This window comes from Monodon monoceros, unplaced genomic scaffold (assembly GCF_005190385.1).
Source record: "Monodon monoceros isolate NGI ecotype Baffin Bay Population unplaced genomic scaffold, NGI_Narwhal_1 Super_Scaffold_3, whole genome shotgun sequence".
In the NCBI taxonomy this organism is placed as follows: Eukaryota; Metazoa; Chordata; class Mammalia; order Artiodactyla; family Monodontidae; genus Monodon; species Monodon monoceros.
In genome coordinates, this window is record NW_021703780.1 from 68,388,116 (window position 1) to 68,413,300 (window position 25,185).

At 42.8% G+C, this 25,185-nt stretch overlaps 1 protein-coding gene across 1 annotated transcript in view; it reads left to right on the plus strand.

Moving 5' to 3' along the window:
* CACNA2D3 (calcium voltage-gated channel auxiliary subunit alpha2delta 3) overlaps positions 1-25,185 on the plus strand; it is a 781,826-nt gene that overhangs the window by 284,360 nt on the left and 472,281 nt on the right. The window contains exon 5 of the mRNA XM_029243037.1: positions 15,438-15,600. Coding sequence (XP_029098870.1) covers positions 15,438-15,600 — 163 coding nt within the window. The remainder of the gene's footprint in view (positions 1-15,437; positions 15,601-25,185) is intronic.

Sequence of the window (25,185 nt, forward strand, 5' to 3'; positions counted from 1 at the left end):
TCCTTCCTTCCTTCCTTCCTTCCTTCCTTCCTTCCTTCCTTCCTTCCCTTCTTTCTTTTTCTTTCTTCCTTCCTTCCTTTCTTTCCTTCTTTCCTTCTTTCTTCCTTCCTTCCTTCCTTCCTTCCTTTCTTTCTTTCTTTCTTTCTTTTCTTTCTTTCTTTCTTTCTTTCTTTCTTTCTTTCTTTCTTTCTTTCTTTCTTTCTTTCTTTCTTTCTTTCTTTCTTCTTTCCTTCTTTTTTTCCTCCCTCCCTCTCTCTCTCTTTCTTCCTCCGTCTCCTTCCTCCCTCCCTCCCTTCCTTCCTTCCTTTCTTTCTTTCTTTTCTCTTTCCCTTATCTACTTATTCCTCATGATTACTCCACTGTTATGGGGGTGGTTGTGATCCCATTGTATGGATTTGAACCCAGAACCCAGCATGCTGGAGTTAAACACTCCACAGCTCTTAAAATGAAATGCCAGTGGCTAGCTAGCACTGCAGTGAGCTGCAGTCTGAGGCCTACATAAGTAGCTTGTTAAGTAGGCCTTTAATACTCGTACTTGAGTATTCTCAGAGGCCAGAAATTCCAGATGGCTGAGAGAGGGATATTCATTATCTGGTTTTTTAAAGGAACTGTGACACTTGGGGAATTATAAATGAGTTAATGTAACATTAATAACTAGAAATATTCTGGAACAGATCATTAAAAAATCAATTTTCACATATGAGGGGAAAATGCGATTACTAAGTAGTAACTGGATAGCACTAGACCTTTGGAGAGGGACATGGATGAGTAGCAATCTATGTCACTTCCCCACAGGATACACATGCATAGGGAGTTTGGTATTGCTTGGCTCATTTGGAACTAATATTCCTATTAATTTTATTTTTTAATCTAAGTTGTAAAAAGCTGGCCATCATCCCAGAGCAGGGAAGGAGGAAAAAAAAAGGACAAGAGGAAAGAACCAGAACATATTAAGAGACTGCTCTGGGCACTATGCCCATTGCTTTTGTACATTTACCCCATTCAGTTCTCCAAAAGACCTAGAAAGGTAGGTATCTCCATCCCCTTTTCACAGAGAAAGAAACTGAGTCACAGAGACATGAGGGTGCCATTAGGAAGCAAGCATAGTTTCCACCCTTGGCATCGGGCTCCCAAACCCCTCCTCTTGTTGCCATACTGACTGTTTTTTTGCTTCATGAATGGAACCCTGTTCAGGGTGAAACCCAGGCAGAGGGAGGCACCGTGATGGAAATCAGGAGGCCCACCCAGATTCCTCCCTTGGCTTGGAACTAACTTCTGGGCAAGGAGTGGGAAGACTCTTCCCAGCTGGTGGTGAAACATGAAAATGTCTCCCTAAGTGGTACAGACAAGGAGTCATGTATCCATTCATTTGTCCCATCACCTGACAAAGACCTCCAGGCACTGTGCTTGGTGCCAGGGATGTGGAGATGAGAAAGGCGTGGTGTCTCTGGGATGGACCAATCCTCCTGAAATCCAGGGACATGTGGGTGCCTTCTTGTCTTAGAGGGCTCACCATCCAAAACAAACCCTCTAAGGGTTTCCAGGGGAACGAATACGATGATGAAAAGGGCCCAAAAACCCACTGATTTCCTGAGGGGAGAGTAGATCAGAGGAAGCAGGGTAACAGGGAAGGAGAAAGGCTTCTGGGAGATGGGAGAGCCCTGGGCCTTGCAGCTGGGATTGAGCCCTTAACCTGCCCTATATTGAGTTCCTACCTGTGCTGGACACTGTGAGGGGAGCTTAACATGCAGCAGTGAAGAATTCATAGTTGCTTCACTTTATAGGTGAGGAAATTGAGGCACAAAAAGGTCAGGAAGAGAAATATGGGTGATAATTGGTCCAAAGGACTGGGTTGGTAGAGATTGAAGCCAGTAATAGAGCCAGGTGGGGATGTTCTTACGGACAAGGACCCACTTAGGCTGGAGGCACGTGCCCACATGGGGCCTGGGATGCTGAAGGCAAGTCTTCCTGAGAGGTTCCTGGAGGTCCTTCACCATCAGAATGTGATGAGTGTACTGGTTAGGACTCAGTGCTCACCTGTGACAGAAACCTACTTGGGCCAATAGCAGAGTTTGTTGTAAAGACTGAGGGAGTGACTGTCTCAGGCAATCCCAGGGTACTGGTCTGGACTGCTTGGAAGGGATGGAGACTGGGGCAAAGTAGAAACAAGCTTGTTGTTCAAATAGTAGCAAGAGGGCAGTGAGGCTGGAGTAAAGTGAGAGGCTGGTCAGTGGAGGAGACCAACTGGGTAAGGTGGGGCACAGCCGGACCACAGAGTCTTTCAAAGCCTGGGGAAGGATTTATTCTGAGGGTGGCAGGAAACCACTGGGGAATGACACAGTCCATTTCATGTTTCTAAACCATCACTCTGGCTGCTGCCTGGGTAGATGGCAGGGGATGAGGAGACGGCCTGAGCCCAATGGCAGGCCACAGTCCACTGATAGGGGACAGGCACTGTGATGGTCAATTTTATGTGTCGGCTTGATGACGCCATGGTGCCCAGTTGTTTGGTCAAACACCAGTTTTGATGTAGCCATGTAAAGGTATTTTTTAGACACACATCTAAAAAATACCTTTACATGGCTACATCAAAACTGGTGTTTGACCAAACAAGCAGTAGACTTTGAGTAAAGTAGATCATTCTCCATAATGATCATCGTCCAATCAGCTGAAGGCTTTATGAGCAAAGACAGATTCCCTAAGGAAGGAGCAATTCTGTCTTGAGATTGTAGCATGAAAACCCTGCCTGTGTTACCAGCCTGCCTGGCCTGCCTTGTGGAATTGGACTCAAGACTGCTCTGTTATCTTTTACCTGAATTTTCAGTCTGACAGCTTACCCTACAGATTTTTTTTCTTTTTTTTTCTTTTTTTTGGGGGGGTGTACGCGGGCCTGACACTGTTGTGGCCTCTCCCGTTGCGGAGCACAGACTCCGGACACGCAGGCTCAGCTGCCATGGCTCATGGGCCCAGCCGCTCCACGGCATGGTGGGATCTTCCCAGACCAGGGCATGAACCCGTGTCCCCTGCATTGGCAGGTGGACTCTCAACCACTGTGCCACCAGGGAAGCCCACCCTACAGATGTTGACTTTGGCAATCCCTGAAATCAAATGAGCCAGTTCCTCTAATCAATAATCAATACCTCTCTCTTTCCCTGCCTCCCCGTTCTGTTTCTCTGGAGAACCCTGACCAATCTAGTTACTTACTGAATGGGTGCTCAGTAAGTGTCTTTGTGTTCTGGGTCCAACTCTTGGGCTATATTTTCCAAGTCAGAGTTGTCTTTGGGTTCCGTGGGGAATAAGTGAGCAGAGAAGCACAGGCCCACCTCCTGGGGAGTTCACAGTTGGTTGGTTCCACCGCACACACACACACAGGAAACAATTAGATAACTTTACAGGCAGGATTTCATTAAAGCCAAAATGTGTGGAGCAGTTACTTTCCACCCATGAAGCAGGCCCTCTGTGGTGGTGCCTTGCAGTTCTGTTCTGCAGCTTACCCGGCAGGAAGGGGAAGCAGAAGTTGCCCTTGGAAATAGTGCCTCTGGCCTGGGCTGCTCATTGGAATAACTGGGGGAGGCTGAAAAAATACTACCTTGGGATTCGGATTTAATTGTTCTGAGGTTTGGCTTGGGCATCTGGATGTTGAAAAGCTCTGAAGCCTGAGTTGAGAAGTACTGCCTGAAGACATTGTGATTAGGTGCTTCTCACCTGTAAAGAGTTAAAGAGAGAATTAGGACAGGATTCAGGAAACAAAGGTCTGCAGGCATTTTCTGCCAGCTCCCTGTTTTTGTAAATAAAGTTTTATTAGAACACAGTCACACCCATTTTTTTAATGTTTTGGCTACTTTTGCTAAAACAGCAGAATTGAATGTTGCGAAAGAAAGTGTCTCACCTGCAGAACCTAAAATATTTACTATGTAGCTCTTTACAGAAACAGTTTGCCAACTGCTAAACCAGGCAGTAATGCGTTTTCAAGGATGTGGATGGTGTGGGAGAGGCTGAGCCACCATTAAAAGGAAAGCATACATTCATTCCTTGGGTTGAGATACTACCTCAGAAGCCTTCTTAACACATATAGGCAGTCATACCAATCAGTTAGAGAGGGCACACAGACTGAAGCCTTTTTGTCATCTCTTGATATTTCCTGTTGAATCTGAAGCTTTACCCTACTTGGTGATAGGAGTCTTAGCTGAGTCAATGAGAAGACCTGAGCAGTTGGATTCTACAGTTGGTGGAGGGGTAGAGCAATGAATTCTTTTCCTTGATGGCATCCCTATCAAAACTGAAGACTGGGACTTCCCTGGTGGCACAGTGGTTAAGAATCTGCCGGCCAACGCAGGGGACACGGATTCGAGCCCTGGTCCAGGAAGATCCCACATGCCGTGGAGCAGCTAAGCCCATGCACCACAACTACTGAGCCTGTGCTCTAGAGCCTGTGAGCCACAACTGCTGAGCCCACACGCCACAACTACTGAAGCCCATGCTCTGCAACAAGAGAAGCCACTGCAAAGAGAAGCCTGCGCACCACAACAAAGAGTAGCCCCCACTCGCCGCAACTAGAGAAAGCCTGTGTGCAGCAACAAATACCCAGTGCAGCCAAAGAAAGAAAGAAAGAAAGAAATAACTGAAGACTGACATGTTCTGTGACAGTGGTGTTGAAGGAGAGGGAGTCCATGGCAGGGGGATGCCCAGGTGGCTCTTGGGGGAGCTGCAGGGTCATGGAGGTATCACAGAGCTCCTGCCTTGTATTCTTCATCTTAAGGTGATTAGCACAGACCAGAAATTCCAGGAGCTTCTGGAGTCACCTTTACCCCATACTCTGGACACAGTCTTCTGTCTGGATTTGTGACAGAGGCCATAAAGCTGTATGACCTTCATCTCCTACAGCTTTCCTTCTCCAGGCCATAGGAGACACTGCTTACAGCATGATCTTCCTAACCTGCTGAGAACTTTCCCTGCTGCCATAGGACCTTGAAGAGTTGACTCTGAATACAGGTCTGTGGAAATGCAGCTCAGGTGAGAGACGTGGTAACCACAAGGATTTGGACATTGGTCCTTTCATCAGTTAGGCAACCAATAAATGCCAGGGGCTGGAGGTACAACAGTGAGTAAAGAGAGACACAATTCTTGTAGTTGCAGAACTAGTCTCATGGGGGAGTTGCATTGATAAAGCAATCACGTGAGTATTTGTCATGTGGCCCCTACGGTAAATGCTGACAAGGACAACTGCATGATCAGCTATATTTGAGGAAGGCTGTATATAACACCTCTCCCCCAAGACATTCAAAGTGCACATAGAGTACTCTCTAAATGAATTAAAGGCCTTGAGAATTCCTGAAATGAAAAATCTCTTTGCCTTTTCTAAAACCCCAGCTTCTTCCCCAAACTTTGTTCACCATGACACACATTCAGAAAAATTATTCCTTATCAGTATTCCATGGAATGGCTTTCTCTTACACAGATCATATACTTTGGAAATGCTGCTTTGGGACGCTGCAGAGAAGTGCTGCACCCAGGGGTACACAAAATGAGCCACTGGGATGCCCAAGAAGAATACATTGCTTTTATTTCTATTCACTGTAATTTCTATTATAATTTTTATAGTATAATATGCACATGTTAGTATAATGGTAGGTAGTACACATGAGTTATAAATATGTAGGGAGATGCTACTCAAAAACTTTTTTTAAAGAGACTTTATTTTTTTTAGAGCAGTTTTAGGTTTACAACAAAATTCAGAGGAAGGTACAGAGTTTTTCCATATGCTTCTACACATGCATAGCCTCCCACATTATCAACATCACTCACCAGAATGGTACTTTTTTTTATATCAAGGATGAACCTACATTGACACATAATCACCCAAAGTCCATAATTTACCTTAGGGTTACTCTTGGTGTTTTATATTCTGTGGGTTTGGACAAATGTATAATGACAAGTATTCATCATTATAATCAATATCATTATCAGTAATATACAGACTATTTTCATGGTTCTAAAAAAATAACACCTCTCTGCTCTGCCAATTTATTCCTCTCCCCACCACCCCTGGCAAACACTGATCTTTTTATTGTCTCCATGGTTTTGCTTTTTCCAGAGTGTCATATAGTTGGAATCATACAGTAGCCTTCTCAGATTGGCTTCTTTCACTTAATAATATGCATTTAGGTTCCTCCATGCCTTTTCATGGCTTGATAGATAAATTTTTTTTTTTTTTAGCACTGAGTAATATTCCATTGTCTGTCTCTACCACAGTTTATTTACACATTCACCTATTGAAGGACATCTTGGTTGCTTCCAAGTTTTGGCAATTATGAATAAAGCTGCTATAAACATCTGTTTTCAGGTTTTTGTATGGACATAAGTTTTCAACTCTAAATGCCAAGGAGTATGATTGCTGGATTGTATGGTAAAAGTATGTTTAGTTTTATAAAAAACCGCCAAACTGTCTTCCAAAGTGACTGTACCATTTTGCATACCCACCAGCAATAAATGAGAATTCCTATTCCTCTAAGTTTTTGCCAGCATTTGGCGTTGTCAGTGTTCCAGATTTCAGCCATTCTAATCGGTGGTATTTCATTGTTGTTTTAATTTGCATTTCCCTAATGACATATAATGTGGAGCATCTTTTCTTATGCTTACTTGCCATCTGTATAACTTCTTTGGTGAGATGTCTGTTCAGGTCTTTTTATCCCATTGTTTAATCAAGTTGTTATTTTTCTTGTTAAGTTTTAAGAGTTCTTTGTATGTTCTGGATCACAGTCCTTTACCACGTGTGTCTTTTACAAATGGTTCCTCCCAGTCTGTGGCTTCTCTTCTAATTCTCTTGGTATTATCTTTCACAGAGCAGAAGTTTTTAATTTTAATGAAACCCAGTTTATCAGTTATTTCTTTCATGAATCATGTCTTTGGTGTTGTATCTAAAAAGGCATCACCATACCCAAGGTCATCTAAGTTTTCTCTCATGTTATTTTCTAGGAGTTTTATAGTTTTGCATTTTATATTTAGGTCTATGATCCATTTTGAGTTAAATTTGAAGGGTATAAGGTTTTTGTTTAGATTCATTTTTTTGCATGTGGATGTCCAGTTGTTCCAGCACCATTTGTTAAAGAGACTATCTGCTCCTTTGTCCAAGATAAGTTGACTGTTATCAATATTTATGGGAGTGTCTATTTCTGGGCTCTCTATTCTGTTCCACTGATCTGTTTATTCTTTCACCAATACAGCACTGTCATTATTGCTGTAGCTTTACAGGTAGTCTTGAAGTCCTCCAACTTTGTTTTTCTTGTTTAGTATTGTGTTCAAATACTTCTTAATGAAAGTAATGCTTGATTCCTTCCAGCCAGAGGTTTTTTTTTTTATTTCTGTCTCTTGAAAATCTCATAACACCCTCCTGCAGGGGTTGACAAACTACAGTCCACAGGCCACATCCTTTTTGTAATTTTGTAAATCTTTGGTAAATAAAGTTTGACTGGAGCACAGCCAGGCCCATTATTTTATGTACTGTCTGGCCACTGTTGTGCTACAACAGTAGTGTAGAGGAGTTGTGACAAAGACTCTCTAACATGCAAAGCCTAAAGTATGACTGTCTGACCCTTCACAGAAAGCATGTTCCTACCCCTGCCCCACTGAGTCACTTTTAGACACTTACTCATTGGACTACTTCATCCAAAGTTGGTGCCAAGCCAGGTTTGGGGAAACAGCACACCTACCATTTTGTTCCTGGTGTTTTCTTTGCCACATTTCCTCCCTTGGATTAGTTTCCTTTGTGCCCCATCACACTTGGTAGGTGATCAGATATACTCAAAAAAGAACGAGTTTACTCCCACCTCCTGGGTGACATGGACTCAGAAATACTGAGGTGACTTAGACTTAACACATCTCTTCCTCTCTCCTATGGACAAAGTTACTGAGCCTCATAATTACAGCAATGAATTCCAAGGACCAAGAAGTGATTCTTCTTGTTTGCACTGAGTCAGCCTTTTCAAAATCAATACAGAATGGACAAATGGATTTAGGGAGGAGCAGAACACACAGTCGTCTGTGGTGAGGGATGGGCACCATTGAGCAAAATCCTGCTTATGTTTTCATCCTTCCTTCAGTTGCATTCTGGGTTGTGCAGGTTATTCAATTAAATGGCAGTTTTGAAGCTGTCTCTGGAGAGCCTATGAGTGAACCATAATGGCACTGGCCTTAACCAAGCAGGCTGGGCTTTTTTGTTAATTTATATGTTTTCATTTCTCTTAAATAAATACCTAGGAGTAGAATTTGCTGGATCATATGGTAGATACATGTTTAACTTTACAAGAAGCTGTGAATGGTTTTCCGAAGGGTTTGAAAGGTTTTATATTTCCACGAGCAATGTATGGGATTTCTGGTTATTCCACATCTTTGCCAACATTTAGTATTTTTAGAAAATTTAGTATTAGCTAGTGGGTGTAAAATTGCATTTTGGAGCAATGATGGAGTTTTATTTTGCACTTCTCTGATTAATGATGTTGAACACTTTTTGGTTTGTATATTGGCCATTTGTATACTTTCCTTTGTAAGGTGTCTGTTCAAATCTTTTGCCTATATTTTAATTGGTGTTTTAAGTTGTGTTACAGGAGTTCTTTACATATTCTGGTACAAGTTATTTGTCAGATGTATGTATTATGAATACTTTTTCCTCAATGATGGCTTTACTAGTTGTTTTATTAATAGTGAATTTGATGATCAGAAGTTTTCAGTTTTCATAAAGTCCAAATTATCAGTTTTAAAAATTGTAAGTGTTTTCCATAACCTAAGAAATCGTTGCTTACCTGAAGGCAGCAGAAGTTATTCATCATTTTTTGTTTTTGTTTTTTTAAATATTATAGATTTAGCTTTTTCATTTAAGTCTTTCAGCCATCTTGAATGAATATGTGTATGTTGTGAATTAGGGGTTGAGGATGTTGTTTTCATATGGTTAGTCATATGTTCCACCACAATTTGTTGAAAATACTTTCCCCATTGAATTATCTAAGCACCTTTATTGAAAATCGGTTGACTGTATCTGTGCGGCTTTATTTCTGGACTCTCTTCAGTTCCGTTGACCTGTTTGTCTGCTTTAATGCCAATACCACACCATTTTGATTAAATAAGTTTAGAGTAAGACTTAAATTCAGGCAATGTGAGTCATTGGACCTTTTTCTTCTTTTTAAAAATTGTTTTTGATATTCTAGATCCTTTTAATTTCTCTATAAAATTACAGTTAACTCAGCAGTTCCTACAAACAGCCTGTTGAGATTTTGATTGAGATTTCTTTGGAGTTTTAGATCAATTTGGGAAGAATTAACATGTTAATACTGAGTTTTCCAATCCTTAAGCACAAGGTATATCTCTCTATTTATTTAAGGCTTCTTTAATTTCTCCCAGAAATATTTTGTAGTTTTCAGCATACAGGTATCACACATGTTTTTAAAAATTCATACCTAAGTATGTCAAGCTTTTTATGCTATTGTAAATGCTATCGTTCTTCCAGTTGTTCTTTGTTAGTACAACGAAATATAATTGATTTTGGTATATTGATCTTATAGCCTGTGACCTTGCTAAACTCAATAGTTACAGTAGATTATGTGCATTCTTTAGGGTTTTCTACATAGAAAGTCATGTTGTCTGCAGAAAAAGATAGCTTTTTCCCTTTCCAATATGTGTGGCATTCATTCACTCATTTACTCATTCATTCATGCAATTTACTGCATTTGCCAGAACCACCTGTACAATGTTGAATTGAAGTTGTAAGACATAATTGCCTCGTTACTGATCTTAGGAGAAAAATGTTCAGTGTTTCGTCATGAATATAATGTTAGCTGTAGGTTTTACATAGTTGCTCTTTATCAGGTTGAGGACTTTGTATCTTATTTTAAATTTCCTGATAGTTTTTATGATGAACAAAAGTTGGATTCTTTCAAATATGTTTTCTGCATTTATTTGGTCATATGTTTTTTTTTTTTTTTTTTTGCGGTACGTGGGCCTCTCACTGTTGTAGCCTCTCCCCTTGCGGAGCACAGGCTCCGGACGCACAGGCTCAGCGGCCATGGCTCATGGGCCCAGCCACTGCGCGGCATGTGGGATCTTCCCGGACCGGGGCACGAACCCGTGTCCCCTGCATCGGCAGGCGGACTCCCAACCACTGCGCCATCAGGGAAGCCCGGTCATATGATTTTTTTAAAAAAATTCTGTTAATATGGTGAACCGTGTTGAATGATTTTTCAAATGTTAAACCAACCTTGATTTCCTGGGATTAAATACAACTTGGTAATGATGGATTGTCCTTTTAATGATAGGGGATTTGATGTGATATTTTGTTAAGATTTTTGATCTAGATTAATGAGTGATATTAGCATGTAATTTTTCCAGAAATTGTTCTTGTTTGGGTTTGGTGTCAGTGTTATGCTGCCCTCATAAAATAAGTTGGGACATAGTCCTTCCTCTAATTTTTTGTAAGAGTTTATGTAAGATCGTTTGTACTTTTTCCTTATGTATTTGATAGAATTCATTATTTAAGTCATCTGAACCTGGAGTTGTTTGTTTTATCATGGCTATTAATTGTGAATTCAATTTCTCTTGTATACATAGGGCCAGTCATATATTATATTTCTTTTTGTGTCAATTTTGGTAATTTCAGTTATTCAAGGAATTTGACATTTAACTCAAATTGTCAAATATTGGTATAAAGTTGTTTATATTATTCTCTTTTCATTATCTGTCAGCTCTTTAATAATGTTTTCTCTTTCATTCCTGACTCTAGTATCTTGTGCTTTCTTACTTTTTTATTCATCAGTCTAGCTAGGGTTTTATACTTTTGATATCATTGATTTTTTTCCCCTGTTATTTGTTTTGTTTTATTGGTTTCTGCTTTTATCTCTATTATTATTGTTATTATTATTATTTTTGACTGCATTTGGTCTTCATTGCTGCACGTGGGCTTTCTCTAGTTGTGGAAAGCGGGGGCTACTCTTCATTGTGGTGTACAGGCTTCTCATGCAGTAGCTTCTCTTGTGGAGGAGCACGGGCTCTAGGCATGCGGGCTTCAGTAGTTGCAGCACGTGGGCTCAGTATTTGTGGCTCGGGGGCTCTAGAGTGCAGGCTCAGTAGCTGTGGCACACAGGCTTAGTTGCTCCATGGCATGTAAGATCTTCCCGGACCAGGGATCGAACCTGTGTCCCCTGCATTGCCAAGCAGATTCTTAATCACTGCACCACCAGGGAAGTCCCTATCTTAACTACTTTATTTCTTCTTTTAACATTCAGTTTTATTTGTTCTTGTTTTCTATCTTCTTAAGGTAGTATCTTAGACTATTCATCTTAAAAATTTCTCCTTTTCTATGATAAACTTTAAAATCTATAAATTTTTCTCTAATTTCTGTTTCAGTTACATCTTACAAATTTTTTTTATTATCATTTATTTCAAAATATTTTACAACTTTTTCTGTCATTTTCTTCCATGGTACATGTATTATTAAGGAGTGTGTTGTTTAATTTCAAAATCTTTAAGATTCTTCTAGATATCATCTTTTCTTAGATGTTGTTGATATTTTTTGTATCATTATCATATACTGAATTCCCACTGTTATGATCTGGAAGAGAATGTGTGCACTATAGTTGCTAGGTGTGGAATTCCTTAAAGTCAATTAGCTTAAGTTGGTAACTAGTGTTGCTACATGACCAACACCCAGTAAAAATCCTTAGCACTGAGTCCTTTTTTTTTTTTTAAATAAATTCATTTTATTTATTTATTTTTGGCTGCATTGGGTCTTCGTTGCTGTGCGTGGGCTTTTTCTGGTTGCGGCGAGCGGGGGCTACTCTTTGTTGCAGTGCATGGGCTTCTCATTGCAGTGGCTTCTCTTGTTGGGTGCAGAGCATGGGCTGTAGGTGCGCAGGCTTCAGTAGTTTTGGCTTGCGGGCTCTAGAGCACAGGCTCAGTAGTTGTGGCACACGGGCTTAGTTGCTCTGCGGCATGTGGGATCTTCCCGGACCAGGGCTCGAAGCTGTGTCCACTGTACTAGCAGGTAAATTCTTAACCACTGCACCACCAGGGAAGCCCCAGCACTGAGTCTTTGTTGAGCCTCTCTGGTAGGCAACCTTTCAAATGTATTGTCATCCATTCATTGCTGAAAGAATTTGTACATCTTATGTAATTGTGCTGGGAGAGAAATCTTGGGAAGCTCACATCTGGATTCCTCTGGACTTTGCCACATGCGTCTCTTTTCCTTTGATGATTTTGCTTTATATCTTTTCACTGTAATGAATCTTTTCAAAGAACCAACTTTTAGTTCCATTGATTTCCTGATTTCAATTTCATTGATTTCTGTTCATCAAAATTTTTTAAAAAGTGTTTTTTTTCCCCTTCTGCTTACTTTGGATTCAATTTTCTTTTCTTTTTCTAGTTTCCTAAAATAGAAGCTTAGGCGATTAACTTTAGGTCTTTTTTTCTTTTCCAATACATCCATTGAATGCTGTAAATTTCCCTGTAAGCACTGCTTTTGCTGCATCTTGCAAATTTTGACAGGTTATATTTTGATTTTAATTTAGTTTAAAATTTCTCTTGAGACTTATTCTTTGACCCATGTATTATTTAGAAATATGTTGTTTAATCTCCAAATATTTTGGGATTTGTCCAGCTGTCTTTCTGTTATTGATTTCTAGTTTAATGTCAGTGTGGTCTGAGAGCACATTTTGTATGATTTCTATTCTTTTAAATTTGTTAAGGTGTGTTTTATGGTCCAGAATGTGGTCTGTCATGGTGATTGTTCCATGTGAGCTTGAGAAAAATGTATATTCTGCTGTTGTTGGATGAGTTAGTGTATAGTCAATTAGATTCAGTTGCTGTGCTGTTCAGTTCAAACTGTATCCTTACCAGTATTCTGCCTGATGGATTTATCAGCTACTGATAGAGGGGTACTGAAGTCTTCAACTTTAGTAGCATGTTATCTGTTTCTTCTTGTAGTTCTATCATTTTTTTCCCTCACATACTTTAATATTCTGTTATTAGGTGCATACACCTTAAAGATTGTTATGTCTTCTTGGAGAATTAACCCCTTTATCATTATGTAATGCCAATCTTTTTTGCTGATAATTTTCCTCGCTTTGAAGTCAGCTTTTTCTGAAATTAATATGGCCACTCTGGCTTTCTTTTGATTAATGTTAGCATAGTATATCTTTTTCTATCCCTTTACTTTTAATCGACCTGTTCTTTATATTTAAGGTGAGTTTCTTGTAGACAGCATATAGTTGGTTCTTCTTTTTTATCCACTGTGACCATCTCTTTAAATCTATTTAGACTGTTCACATTTAAAGTGAGCATTGGTATAGTTGGATTAATATGTACCATACTTATAACTGTTTTCTATTCATTGCCCTTGTTTTTTTTTTGGTCTTCTACTCTTTTTATGCCTTCTCTGGTTTTAATTGAGCATATTACATAACGTAGTATTTTCTCCTTCCTTGGCATTTATACTTCTTTTAAAAATTTTTTTAGTGGTTGTTTTATAGTTTGCAGTATACATTTACAACTAATTCACGTCCACTGTCAAATAATCTTGTACCACTTCATGGGTAGTATAACACTGTGCTATTCATTTCACTTATCCATAACTATAATAATCCAATTTGTTGCTATTATTATTTTGATCAAACTATTTGTCAGGTCAGTTAAGAATAAGAAAATTAAATATTTTACTTTCATTTATTCTTGTTGTAACACTCTTTTCTGGGTTTCTGACCTGTGTAGTTTTCCCTCCCTTTAATGAAATTTTAACATTTTTTGCAAGGCAGGTCTATTTGCAACAAATTTCTTTAATTTTTGTCTGAAGAAGTCTTTATTTCTTTTTCACTTTTGAAGGATAATTTTTCTAGATTCTAGAATTCTAGGCTGGTAGGTCTTTTCTTTTTATTTTTGCGGTACGTGGGCCTCTCACTGTTGCGGCCTCTCCCGTCGCGGAACACAGGCTCCGGATGTGCAGGCCCAGCAGCCACGGCTCACGGGCCCAGCTGCTCCGCAGCATGTGGGATCTTCCCGGACCGGGGCATGAACCGTGTCCCCTGCATTGGCAGGTGGACTCCCAACCACTGAGCCACCAGGGAAGCCCGGTAGGTCTTTTCTTTGAACATTAAGTATTTTGTGCTACTCTCTTCTTGCTTGTATGTTTTCTGAACAGAAGTCTGATGTAATCGTTGTCCTTGTTCCTCTGTAGGTAAGGTTTTTTCCTCTTTTTGGCTTACTTTAAGATTTTCTCCTTGTCTTTGATTTTTGCAGTTTGGATATGACACGCCTAGGTGTAGTTTTTTCTTTTTTTCAATATTCATGTGCTTGATTTTCCGTGGACTTCTTGGATCTGTGGTTTGGTGTTTGTCATTCATTAATTTTGGAAATATTACTTCAAATATTTCTTCTGTTCCCTTTTGTCTTTCTTCTCTGGTATTCCCATTACACTACATATCTGTTATACTTTTTGTAATTGTTCTGTGGTTTTTGAATATTCTATTCCTTTTTTCCCATTAATTTTTTTCTTTGCTTTTCAGTTTGGGAAGTTTCTACTGACGTGAGCTTCTGGCTCACTGATTATTTCCTCAGCTGTATCCAGGCCGGTGATGACCCATTGGCATTCTTCATTTCTATTATAGTGTTTTTGATTTCTAGCATTTCTTTTTGATTATTGCTCTTAGAATATTTGTCTCTCTACGTATCTGTCTGCTCTTACCTGTTTTCTACTTTTTCCTTTAGTCCCCTTAGTATATTAATTACAGTTGTTTTAAATTCCTGCTCTGATAATTCCAACCACACCTGCCATCTACCATCCTGCAGTACTGCACAGCAGTTAAGTGCACAGGCTCTGGAAATAGACTGTCTGTGTTTTAATTCTGGTTCTGCTTATTGGTGGTGTAATCTTTGACAGCGTACATAAATTCTCTCTACCTCAATTTCCTCATTTGTGAAGTTAGAATACTCATAAAACCTACTTTATAGAGTCGTTAGGAGAACTGAATAAGTTAACATATGGAAAGCACTTAGAACAACAAGTATGACTATCTAATATATTATATATTTACTTAATTTTTGTTGTTTTCCAGTCTCCTTCTACTTAAAGGTAGGCTGAATAAAGGCAGGGTCTGTCTTCAAACTTTAAAGAATTAAAATGTTTTGGGGCAGTTTTCTCTATATTCACATAAGGCAGTACTAAGCAGCTTCTTAAATTTATGTTTTTCAAGAGTACTTAATGACATTGGGAAATAGTTATATGATGCTATCACACCTGTGCAAAAGCAGCCGTAGATGGTGTGAAAGACTTACAGATTACGTGACTAGAGCAGGATCCACAAGTGTAGGGAACAGACCGCCCGCAACCATACCCAGGTCCGTCTGAGTTCACAGCCTTCTTCCCTAAGCCACATGTCATGTTTTTTGACTTTCTCTTTCAGTATGAATACTTCAATGCCGTGCTGATAAATGAAAGGGACAAAGATGGGAATTTTTTGGAGCTGGGGAAGGAATTCATCTTAGCCCCAAATGACCATTTTAATAATTTGCCTGTGAACATCAGCCTGAGCGACGTTCAAGTGCCAACGAACATGTACAACAAAGGTAAGGCTCACTGCTGCTGCTCCTTTTGGAGGGTAGAGAGGGCAGGACGTGAGGGGCAGGGCTGGCTGGTTTGGGATATCATGCTTTTTTGAAAAACAATTATAAGCTGGGTGTGTCAGGCACCAGCTGGATAGGTGAAGTGTGTGCCTGTTCTGCCCGGATACTCTGGGCTTGCTGTTTTCCTGGCTCCTGTTTGCATCAGGCCCTCTAACTTGTAGTCCAGGGGTTGGCAAACTTTTTCTTTAAAGGGCCAGATAGTAAATAACTTACTTAGGCTTTGTGGGCCACAAAGTCTCTGTTGCAACTACTCAGCTCTGCTGTTCTGGCACAGAAGCAAGCATACATAGGTAATATGTAAATCAGCAGATAATATGTAAATTGGCTGGTTCCAAGAAAACATTTAATCTACAAAAACAGATAGCTGCATTGGACCGGCAGGCGCTAGCGTACAGAGCCTTCTCTCTTCTTCCTCCATTCCTTGTGATGGTATCTGAGGGTTCTGGAGTTCCTAGGGTTACCATGGAATCACTGGGGTCTTAGAGTACAAATCAGCATGAGTCTTAATGAGGCTCCCTGTTTTCAGGCTTGTGTTCCTCAAATCCAGTCTTCTCATGGATTCTAGAGTTCTTTTCCCCAAATTCCCATCTGCCCCTTTGAATTGGGATTATAATAGCCAAGGACCGGGCTCTGGCAGCAGACGGCCTCTGATTAGATCCTGAGTTCCATTTCTTACTGGCTGTGACCTTGAAAGGCTGAGACCACCTTGTCTCTTTCGACCTTAGTTTCCTTATATTCTAGGATGTGGATAATAATCGCATTTACCTCAGGGGGTGGTTGTGAGCATGAAACAGGTGATGAGTACAAAGGGTTTAATTGAGGACGTTACTTTCCTCATCCTCACCATTACGGAGTAGGAGTTTGCTCTGCTTTGTCATACCTGGGAGGATCCTAAACAAAGAGCTGTCTTCCCCCCAAAATAAATTAGAAAGCCGTGGCATCTTCAAAGTAAAAACCTACTCCATTATAAGCTATTGATGTTTTAGAAATATCGGGGGCCAGTTTCAGTATCACAGGCAGGAAAGCAGTGGTCATGAGACAGGCTCTGGGCTTGAATCCTGCTCATCCTTTTGCTGGCTCTGTAATCCTAAACAGGTAACTTTTCCTCCCCGAGCCTCAGTTTCCTTCTTTGTAAAATAGGGATAAGAATACTGCCTCCCTCAGGGGGTTATTGTGAGGATATGAAGTGATGCCTAAGCATCTTCAGCACAGTGTTGCTCGTGGAAACTGCCTAGTGCATCTTAGTTATCATTATTATCGGGAAATAGCATGAGTATAAATTGCATTTCTAAATTGTTCTAGGTTACTGTTTAAAGAGCTTGGTCAGTGATTAAAGAGCTTCCAACTCACCATCTCTGTAGTGTTCTTCTCGTGCCTGTCCTTTGGGTCTGGATATCTAATGTCTCCCTTTCGTGGTTGACCTGTTACCCGTCCTTAATGTTCTGTGAGGCAGCACCCCATCCATTAATTATTCTGATGGTTATTGGGGCCCCTGTGGTGAACCAGATGCAGCCCCTTCCTTGAGAGGTTCATAGTGAACTTAGGGACCAGACAGGTAAAAGAGATCATAGGATACCGTGTGTCACCTGCTGGCCACAGTTACTGAAAGACCGGGGCAGTGGGAGCTCCAGGGAGGGGACCTGACCACTTGCTCCTGTGAGCTGCCACATGTTTTTCTTTTCTCTCTCTCAGAGAAAGTGATGTCAGTCCAAGTTGCCCCTAGTGAGCTCTGGATTGGACTGTATCCTGTGACCTAATCTTCACTTTGGACTCTTCCTCAGAAAACAAATTCCTAAGAACCCAAGCCTTAGGGGGCTGAGCTCAGCTTTGTCCAGTGGAGTTTAGTCCTCCAGGGAGATCCTGCCAGATGAGAAGGAAACCCCCTTTTGTGCAGTGTGTCTGCAAAAAGACCATTCTCTCAGCATTAAATACATTCTCAATGGAAGATGAAAAGTTCAGATTTTACAGAGCAATTCCAGACATAAAACAATTGAGAATGATCTTTTAAAATATGGCAACTGCTTCAAGGTTGCTTGAACCATTAGCCCCATTATAGAGATTTAATTGCACCTTGAGCTTTAAAGGCATAATTGTACCTTTCCATGGTGGCAGCACTAGGGGACCAGCACTGCCATTGATCACACAGACTGCAAGTCTCTCTAGGCAGAATCATAATAGATAGTCAGATTTCTTGAGCCATAGAGGTAGATAATTTTATTTAACGTCATCCTCAGCACCCCTCATGAGGTCTGCCTACCACCCCTACTCAGACACAGTGGTCCCCCAGCCAGGCAGTGGGTCATGGGCTAAAGCCCCCAGGCACTGTGTCTTGTTTCTGCCAGGCAGTGAGTAGCTGCCCAAGGAAGAGAGCAGGGGACTTCAGGAAAATTCCTGTCTCATTCTACCTAATTCAAACCAGCCCCAAATAGTCTTTTTTCTTTTCATGTTGCAGAAATGTATTTCATGTTTAGAGTGCTCTCCAGCTCAGATCTAGTTATTGATGACATGTACTTAAAACACATGGTCAGAGATTGGTCACTAGCTGAGATGTTCCTGGGTTAGAAATCTTGCCCCCAACAAAGGAAACCAGTACAGGGGACCATGCTCCCCTGGAAGCTTGAACCCCCATGGGCACATAGCAGAGTGGTTTGATATGATACTTGCTTAGGAGCTGCTGTGTGCTGTGCTCTTGGGCATAACTTCTAGGCATAGATGAAACTTGCTGATAAAATCTACCTCTTTTCTGCAATCTGCTTTTCTTTTGCTTCCTCGGCAGGGCCTTGCAACCAGGCTGTTCAGCCAGGTCAGCGCTCACCTCTGTGCTTGAGGTGCCTTTCTCGAAGGCGCTGACAGAAATTGCAGGCTCAGAGTTGGTGACATGAGGGCAAACTGACCTATTGGCCACGAGAATTCAAAGAGACATATGTCTGGAGTCTAGAAATGTGTCTTAGGGTCCTCATGGTGCCTGATGTAGCAGCTTCTTCCTGAAACCAGCAGATGTTTGCTGAGCGGCTGCTCTGGCATCCCCGACCAGCGAGTCTTACCATCTGTTGAGACATCTTTGGAGACTAGCTGCCCGTGCCTTAGAAGCTGTGAACAATCCATTTCCTCTAGGAGTAAAGCATGGGTCAGGATGCTTTTGTGAGACCTGAGGATGGTCTGACAGTGGATTCAGATAAAGCTGAACTCTTTAATTTCTAGGCTGAAGTGGTATAAAATTTACACAGGCACATATGTAGGTACACATACACACCTACACATACACAATGTGTGTGTGTTTGTGTATCTGGGTATGTGTGTGTTTGTATATGTGTGTATGAAAGAAATATGCTCTGCCCTCAACCTATCCCTTCATCCCTGCTGCTCACCTCTGTCTACCCAGGTGAGAGCCCCTTCTGTTCACTGAGTACACCTTTCTCTTTCCTCCATTGTATCTTGTTGTTCATTTCTGTTATCCCTGCCTCCCTGTTTATTGCTTACCCAAATGCTCATTCTTAAGAAACAGCTCAGTACAACCTCTTCAATTCCGTTACGCTTTTGTTTTGTAAGTGACTCTGGTCCTTTGTTCTGGTATCACTTTGTTCTAGAAGTACATTGCATGCATTCTTTTACTTCTCTGAGGGCAGGGGCTCTGCTGATTCAGCCTGCTTGGTGCCCTTCTTTGCCCCCGAGCACCATGCTCTTTACATAACGGGTTTTCTACAGTGGATGAGGTAGGGAATGCCACCTGGGCTGTCATTTTTCCATGGTACCTGCAAGCAGCAGAAACATACCCTGGCTGACTTAAATGGAAAAGATACTTTTTTTTTTTTTTTTTTTTTTTTGCAGTACGCGGGCCTCTCACTGTTGTGGCCTCTCCTGTTGCGGAGCACAGGCTCTGGATGTGCAGGTTCAGTGGCCATGGATCTCGGGCCCAGCCGCTCCACGGCATGTGGGATCTTCCTGGACCGGGGCACGAGCCCGTGTCTCCTGTATTGGCAGGCGGACTTTCAACCACTGCGCCACCAGGGAAGCCTGAAAAGATACTTTTTGAAAGGACATTGGGTGGCTCACAGGCTCTCCCAGAAAGTTAGAGAATAAGGCTTAGAAAATGGTCATGAGAGAGGGCAGCCAGGGGCCAGAGCCACAACCAGAGCCAGCCTGGTAAGGACCGCCTGCCACTATGGCTGACACCAGCCATGCATCTGTGACTACATGAAATAGCTGTGCCTCATTTTCCTCATTCAGAAACTGGAGATAATAATCCCAGTCACCTTCTCAGGGGGTTTTGGTGAGGATTAAACATTGAGAAGGCCACCCAGTACACAAGCTTAGGCAAGTTTTTCTTTCCTTCCATTCCTCAGCATCCTTAGCTGTCAAATGAGTATGACAGTACTGACCTTATAGGATTATCATGAGCACAGCAAGAATAATGCTCGTGTGGGTTGGGGTGCAGTGGCTAGCCCACTGACCTTGTCTCTTGTCACCTGCTGGAGGGGAAATAAGACCCATGTCATGGGGTTGCAGTTAGATAGCACAGGTAGCCTTTCAGAGCGTCTGGTACTCGATGAAGACCAATGCATTCTGTTGTGATTATCACTGTATTAACTTGTTCAATTCTCACAGGCAATTATGGTTAAGACAGGAAGAACTTGAACTCAGAGGGAGTAACAACAGGTCAAAGGTTCCCCAGCTGGTAGAGGCAGGATTAGAACCCAGCATTTTCATTAATTGTGTCCTCTCTGGACCACACGCCACCCCAGTGCCTGGGCTGCTGGTCTGTGAGCCATAAGGGAAAAGACAATACTTTGGCTCCCAAATATTTTTGTTTTAAAGTGGTTGAAATCCAAGAACTGGAAATTGGCCAGAGTTTGACCCTAAACTTCTGCTTCTTTTGTCTCATGTGGTTGCTAAAGAACACAAAAGGGCAGTTTCGGTGATTCTGTGTTGTTTTGGGGTTTTTCCTCTTTCTCCTTATCCCATTTTGCTTCCCCGCCCTCCTCCTCCCCATAACTGTGCTGTAACCATGGTGCTGTCGAGACAGAGGAAAGACATGATAAAAGTGGAAGGAAAAAGGTGATGGCTTAAAAATGTGCCCATAGATAACATTAAACACAAATGATTCTATAGTTTGGCTGGGGGAGAGAGGGGAGGGAAAGAATCCTGTAGCATGTCAGTGTTTTAGACCCAAGCAGAAAAGAGGCAAAAGTAGTAGCTTTATTCTCCAGTAGTTTTAGGCTGGATAAAGGAAAATGTGAATTTTAGAAGTTAAGCAGTTTAAACTGTGGTATCATTTTACCACTGTGGCCTCATTTTATTTCCTTCTGCAGCCCCTTGAGGGAGGTTAGGCAATATTCTCATCTCCGTTTTTCAGATGAAGAAACTAAATGTCAGGGAGGCCAAGTCACATAGGTAGGAAGGTCCATGGCAAGTGGACCTGGATTTTCTGATGAGGAGTCCAGCTTACTTGGCTGCCTCTCTGACCATGAGCTCTGAGAGGATGGGTACCTATTCCCTCAAGTGTCTGGGGCTCAGTTACTTCTGGGTCACCTTGGGATCTCGGAACTTTTGCCCAGGCTGAGAACCCCAGCCCTGGGCCCATCCATCACCAGCCTTCCTTCTGAAGCTCCAACTCTTCCTGGGCCCTGCTCCTTGTAGTGAGACCCCAGACCCTTCTCTGGCCGTGCCTCCTCTTCCCTCCGTGATACCCAGTGTCATAACTCCAGTGAGCTGAGGTTCCCATGTGAGCTGGGAAGAGGTGCTGACTCACGTAGCGTCTGCATATCAGCCCTGCAGACATCCTTGATGTGACTATCTGCTTGGGACAGAAAGTGGGACATAGCAGGGAGGACAAGCAGAATATTATTGCCTCTATAAAGCATTCGCTCTCGCTCATTCCTTCCTTCCTTCCTTCATTCATCAAATGTTGACTGTGCCAAGCTCTAGAGCTACGCCCACAACTAGGAAAGACGTGGGCCCTGCTCCTTGAGCAGAGCGGGAAGACAGATGCTGAACAAGTCATGATCAGGTGACGGGCAGGCAGAGTATGGTGCTAAGGGGCATGTAGCAGGGGGCCGGGCCTGGTCCTGGGGCTCCAAGAAAGCCCTCCCTGAGAGGAGGTAGAGAGGAAGGAGTTAGACGGGAAGGGAGTGGTTGGGAGGGAAGCATGTCCAGCAGAAGAACTAAACAGTGAGCAGGTGTCAGTGGGGCGGGCATGGGGCTGGGATGCTAACAATGAGGGAGTGTGGTGTCCAAGGGGACTTGGGGTGGGGAAGAGTCAGAAAGGTTAGGCTGTGGGGCCTCCAAGGGCTGGCCAGGTGGTGAGAGGCTGTGAAGGCCATCAGAAGCTCATGGAAACCACGGAGACAGGTAAAATATGGTTGAGAGCTTTGTTGGGAAGAGGTCTGCAGAGGAACACTGGGCCCAGACACTGAGGAAGAGGGAAGAAGGGAGAGGAGGAGGAGTCCAGGGCCTGGTGTGGAGAAGGCCCAGTGGAGAGGAATGGTGTGTGGCCCAGACTGGATGGTGAAGGTGCAAGCCCTTGGGCATCGGGCCCCAGAGAGTGAGCTCCAGCAAGAACATCAGCTCCACCAGGGCAGGGACCTTCTCTGTGTTCTTCTCTGATGACTTGCCAGCCTCAACATGGTACCTTGCACCTAGTAGGTGCTCAATAAATACTTGTTGCCAGGTGAGCAAATGAATGAAGGGAGTAGTTTAGAAAAACTTCTCACTTGGTTCTCGTACAGGTGAAGAAAAGACACTGGGAATAGCTCTCAGTCTCGATTCCCTTTCCTCCACCAGTAATGGAGGGCCTGGGAGAGGTTCACTGCTTGGCAGAGGTGGAGTGAGGTGTGAATTGCAGGGCATGACCGAGGCCACCCCTTCATCTTCTAGACATCCCAGGAAGGTGCCCAGTCAGGCCAGCATGGGCTGCAAGCCCTCCTGTGTATGGGGGCCCAGCCCCTGAAGATGAACACAGGTCCAGGAAAGGGGAGACCCATAACCACCACTGTAGAGACTGAGGAACCAACCTGTGTGTTACAATCCAGTAGGTTCTTCTGAAAATCCCAAGAAAGGGGAAGGTCTAGCCTGGCGGATTTGGGTCCCGGGCTGCCATAGGGATGGGCAGGATTGCTGGGTTTGGATTTGTCAGATGTCTCAACCTATTTTTCCAGTGCTGGGTTTGATAAAATGCAAAATGCATTTTGCCAAGCACTTTTCCCCTTAATTACATGTGTATATTTTAAGGGAAATTTAATCCATATGTTTCTGATTCATTTACATGGAAATCATTAAGAGGTTGTTTTCTAGGAGCCATTTGATGTGCAAGAAGGCTCATGAACCTTTTTAAAAGCTGTGTTTAAAAATTGTTTCTTTCTTTTCCCTCTGCTTGGGGGTATGTGTGTGTGCGCACCTGTGTGAGAGAGAGGGAGTGAGAGAGAAGGGGGGTGGTGGAGAGAAAGAAGGATAGAAAGAAAGAAACTGACTCCAGGATGTCAAAAACAAATATGGACTCTAAATGGTTTGTTTTCTCCTTCGAATTCTGAGCTAAACACTTGGAGTAGGCTAGACTCTTGCTTTTACATCTATTTTCGGCACTAACTGAAGGTGATGGTGCTATGGCCATAAGTTGGAATCTTGAGTAAGGATCAGAGGATCAGGCCTGTACAGACTGCTCTGCTTCTAGCGAAGGACATTCGGGACCCTCCCCATCACATGGCCCTTTGGCACCTGCAGGCCCCCCACGGCCAGATGAATGTTCCCAACCCTGTTTCATCAGTGAGAGCGCGACAGGATAAGAGTGTTTGGCCAGATACACAGATGATAGTGCCACTGAAGTGACCCCACAGTTGTTATCCCAAAGTACTCATCATTTTTCTCTTCTAGTTTGGAAATTATATTTTTATGTCCTAGAGTGACTATCTCTGTCTTAAAATTCACCATTTGAGTGGCTGAGTTCAAGTTCTTTTGGTAGTTCTTTCACATTTCTGACTGTGCGTGTGGGCATAGCACAAACATAGGTCTGTGAAGATGTGTATCTGTGTACACATAGGTTTGGGTCTCTATTATCTCATCAGAGGTGGTGTTAGTGGAAAGAGGATGTCCTGTGGCTTGCTGTGGCCTCTGCTTAGGCTTATGTTTAACCCAGAGGTTGAACTTGTTTCATGAATGAGTGAATGAGCTGATTACTTACTGAGAGGCATACTCTGTACTGAGCACCTTAGCTGCAGTATCTCACTTACCACTACCCGGTGTGTTGCAGGCAGCAGGTAGGGACTGCCATCCTCCACAACCTACTGTGAGAGAATTCCAAGCCAACCTCCCACACTCTGTTCTAGGGTCAGGTCTGGCGTGTTAAATGGGGTGAAACTCAAATGCATGGCTTCAGGTGCTGGTGGATGGTTTCCTGAAAAGCAAGTGAGAAGGGAGTTCCCACTAAGGCTCTCTGAAACACTTTCCTGTCCCTCTGATCCCCTTTCACCCTGGTACTGACCTGTACATTCCCCATTGTCCCTGTCCTGAATCATTTCTAGACTCTTTTCAGAACCACTGGGGAGCCTCTGGAGGGTGGGAGGCCTGGACTTGCCTCGAACTTCTGTGAGTGCCAGCTCGGTGGTCTGGGGAAAAACGTTTCATGCTCTGAGTCTCAGTCTCCCCATCTGTAAGGTGTGAAGGGTCATTTTGGGCATTAGCAGAGGTAAGGGTGCGGGCCCGGCGCAGCATCCATACCTTGGGACACTTGATTGGCACACACTGACTCCTCATGTCAAACTGTCTCCAGCTCCTGCTCCTGGGGGCGGGGGCGGGGGTTCCATGTGGCCCTGCCCAAGCCCAGCACACACTTGCCCTTCCCGTCAGCACTGTTTGCAGGATGACGTGCAAATCGTCACAAACCGACACTGGGCTTCTGCCCTCTTTCACTTACCTCCCCTTTCCACCTCCTCCGGGTCGTGAGATCAGGACTCTGACTCCCTGAATGCCTACCCCTGGGCTCTGCCCTCCCCCCAACCTGCTCTCCTCTTGCAGAGCTAGGCTTCCCCTTTCCTGACAGCGCAGCTTCCTAAAGCCTGGTCTTGCCCTCTGGTCTCAGCCCTCCTCCCCAGAACAGTCACCTGTCCTTCTTTTATGTCCCCATGGTTTGGTGCTTTCCTTTTCACTGGGCTCTCTCCCCCTTGAACTTGGAGGCAGGGGCTGTGTTTTCTTCATCCCCTTTGGAACTTAGCACCAGGGCTGGAATAGAAAAGATCTTCCACAGATGTTTCTTGAACCTGCGTCACTATATGAGTACTTTAGTCCTATGCTACTATAGGTCATGACAAACAGATTGCTGGGTTTCTTTTTTCTGCTTTTGGTTTGTCAATTCTACTTCTCTGTGCATTTGATGTTTGGGGGATGGGGTTCCCTTTGAAGACAATAGTCTTAGATGTATGTCTAATGAGATAATACTACTTTCAGGGTCTTTTAATATGTTTGCATTTTTTATTATCTCTTTTTTCAGAATAATAGAAATCAGGATGGAGGCTTGTGATTGGTAGGAGCTGAATCTAG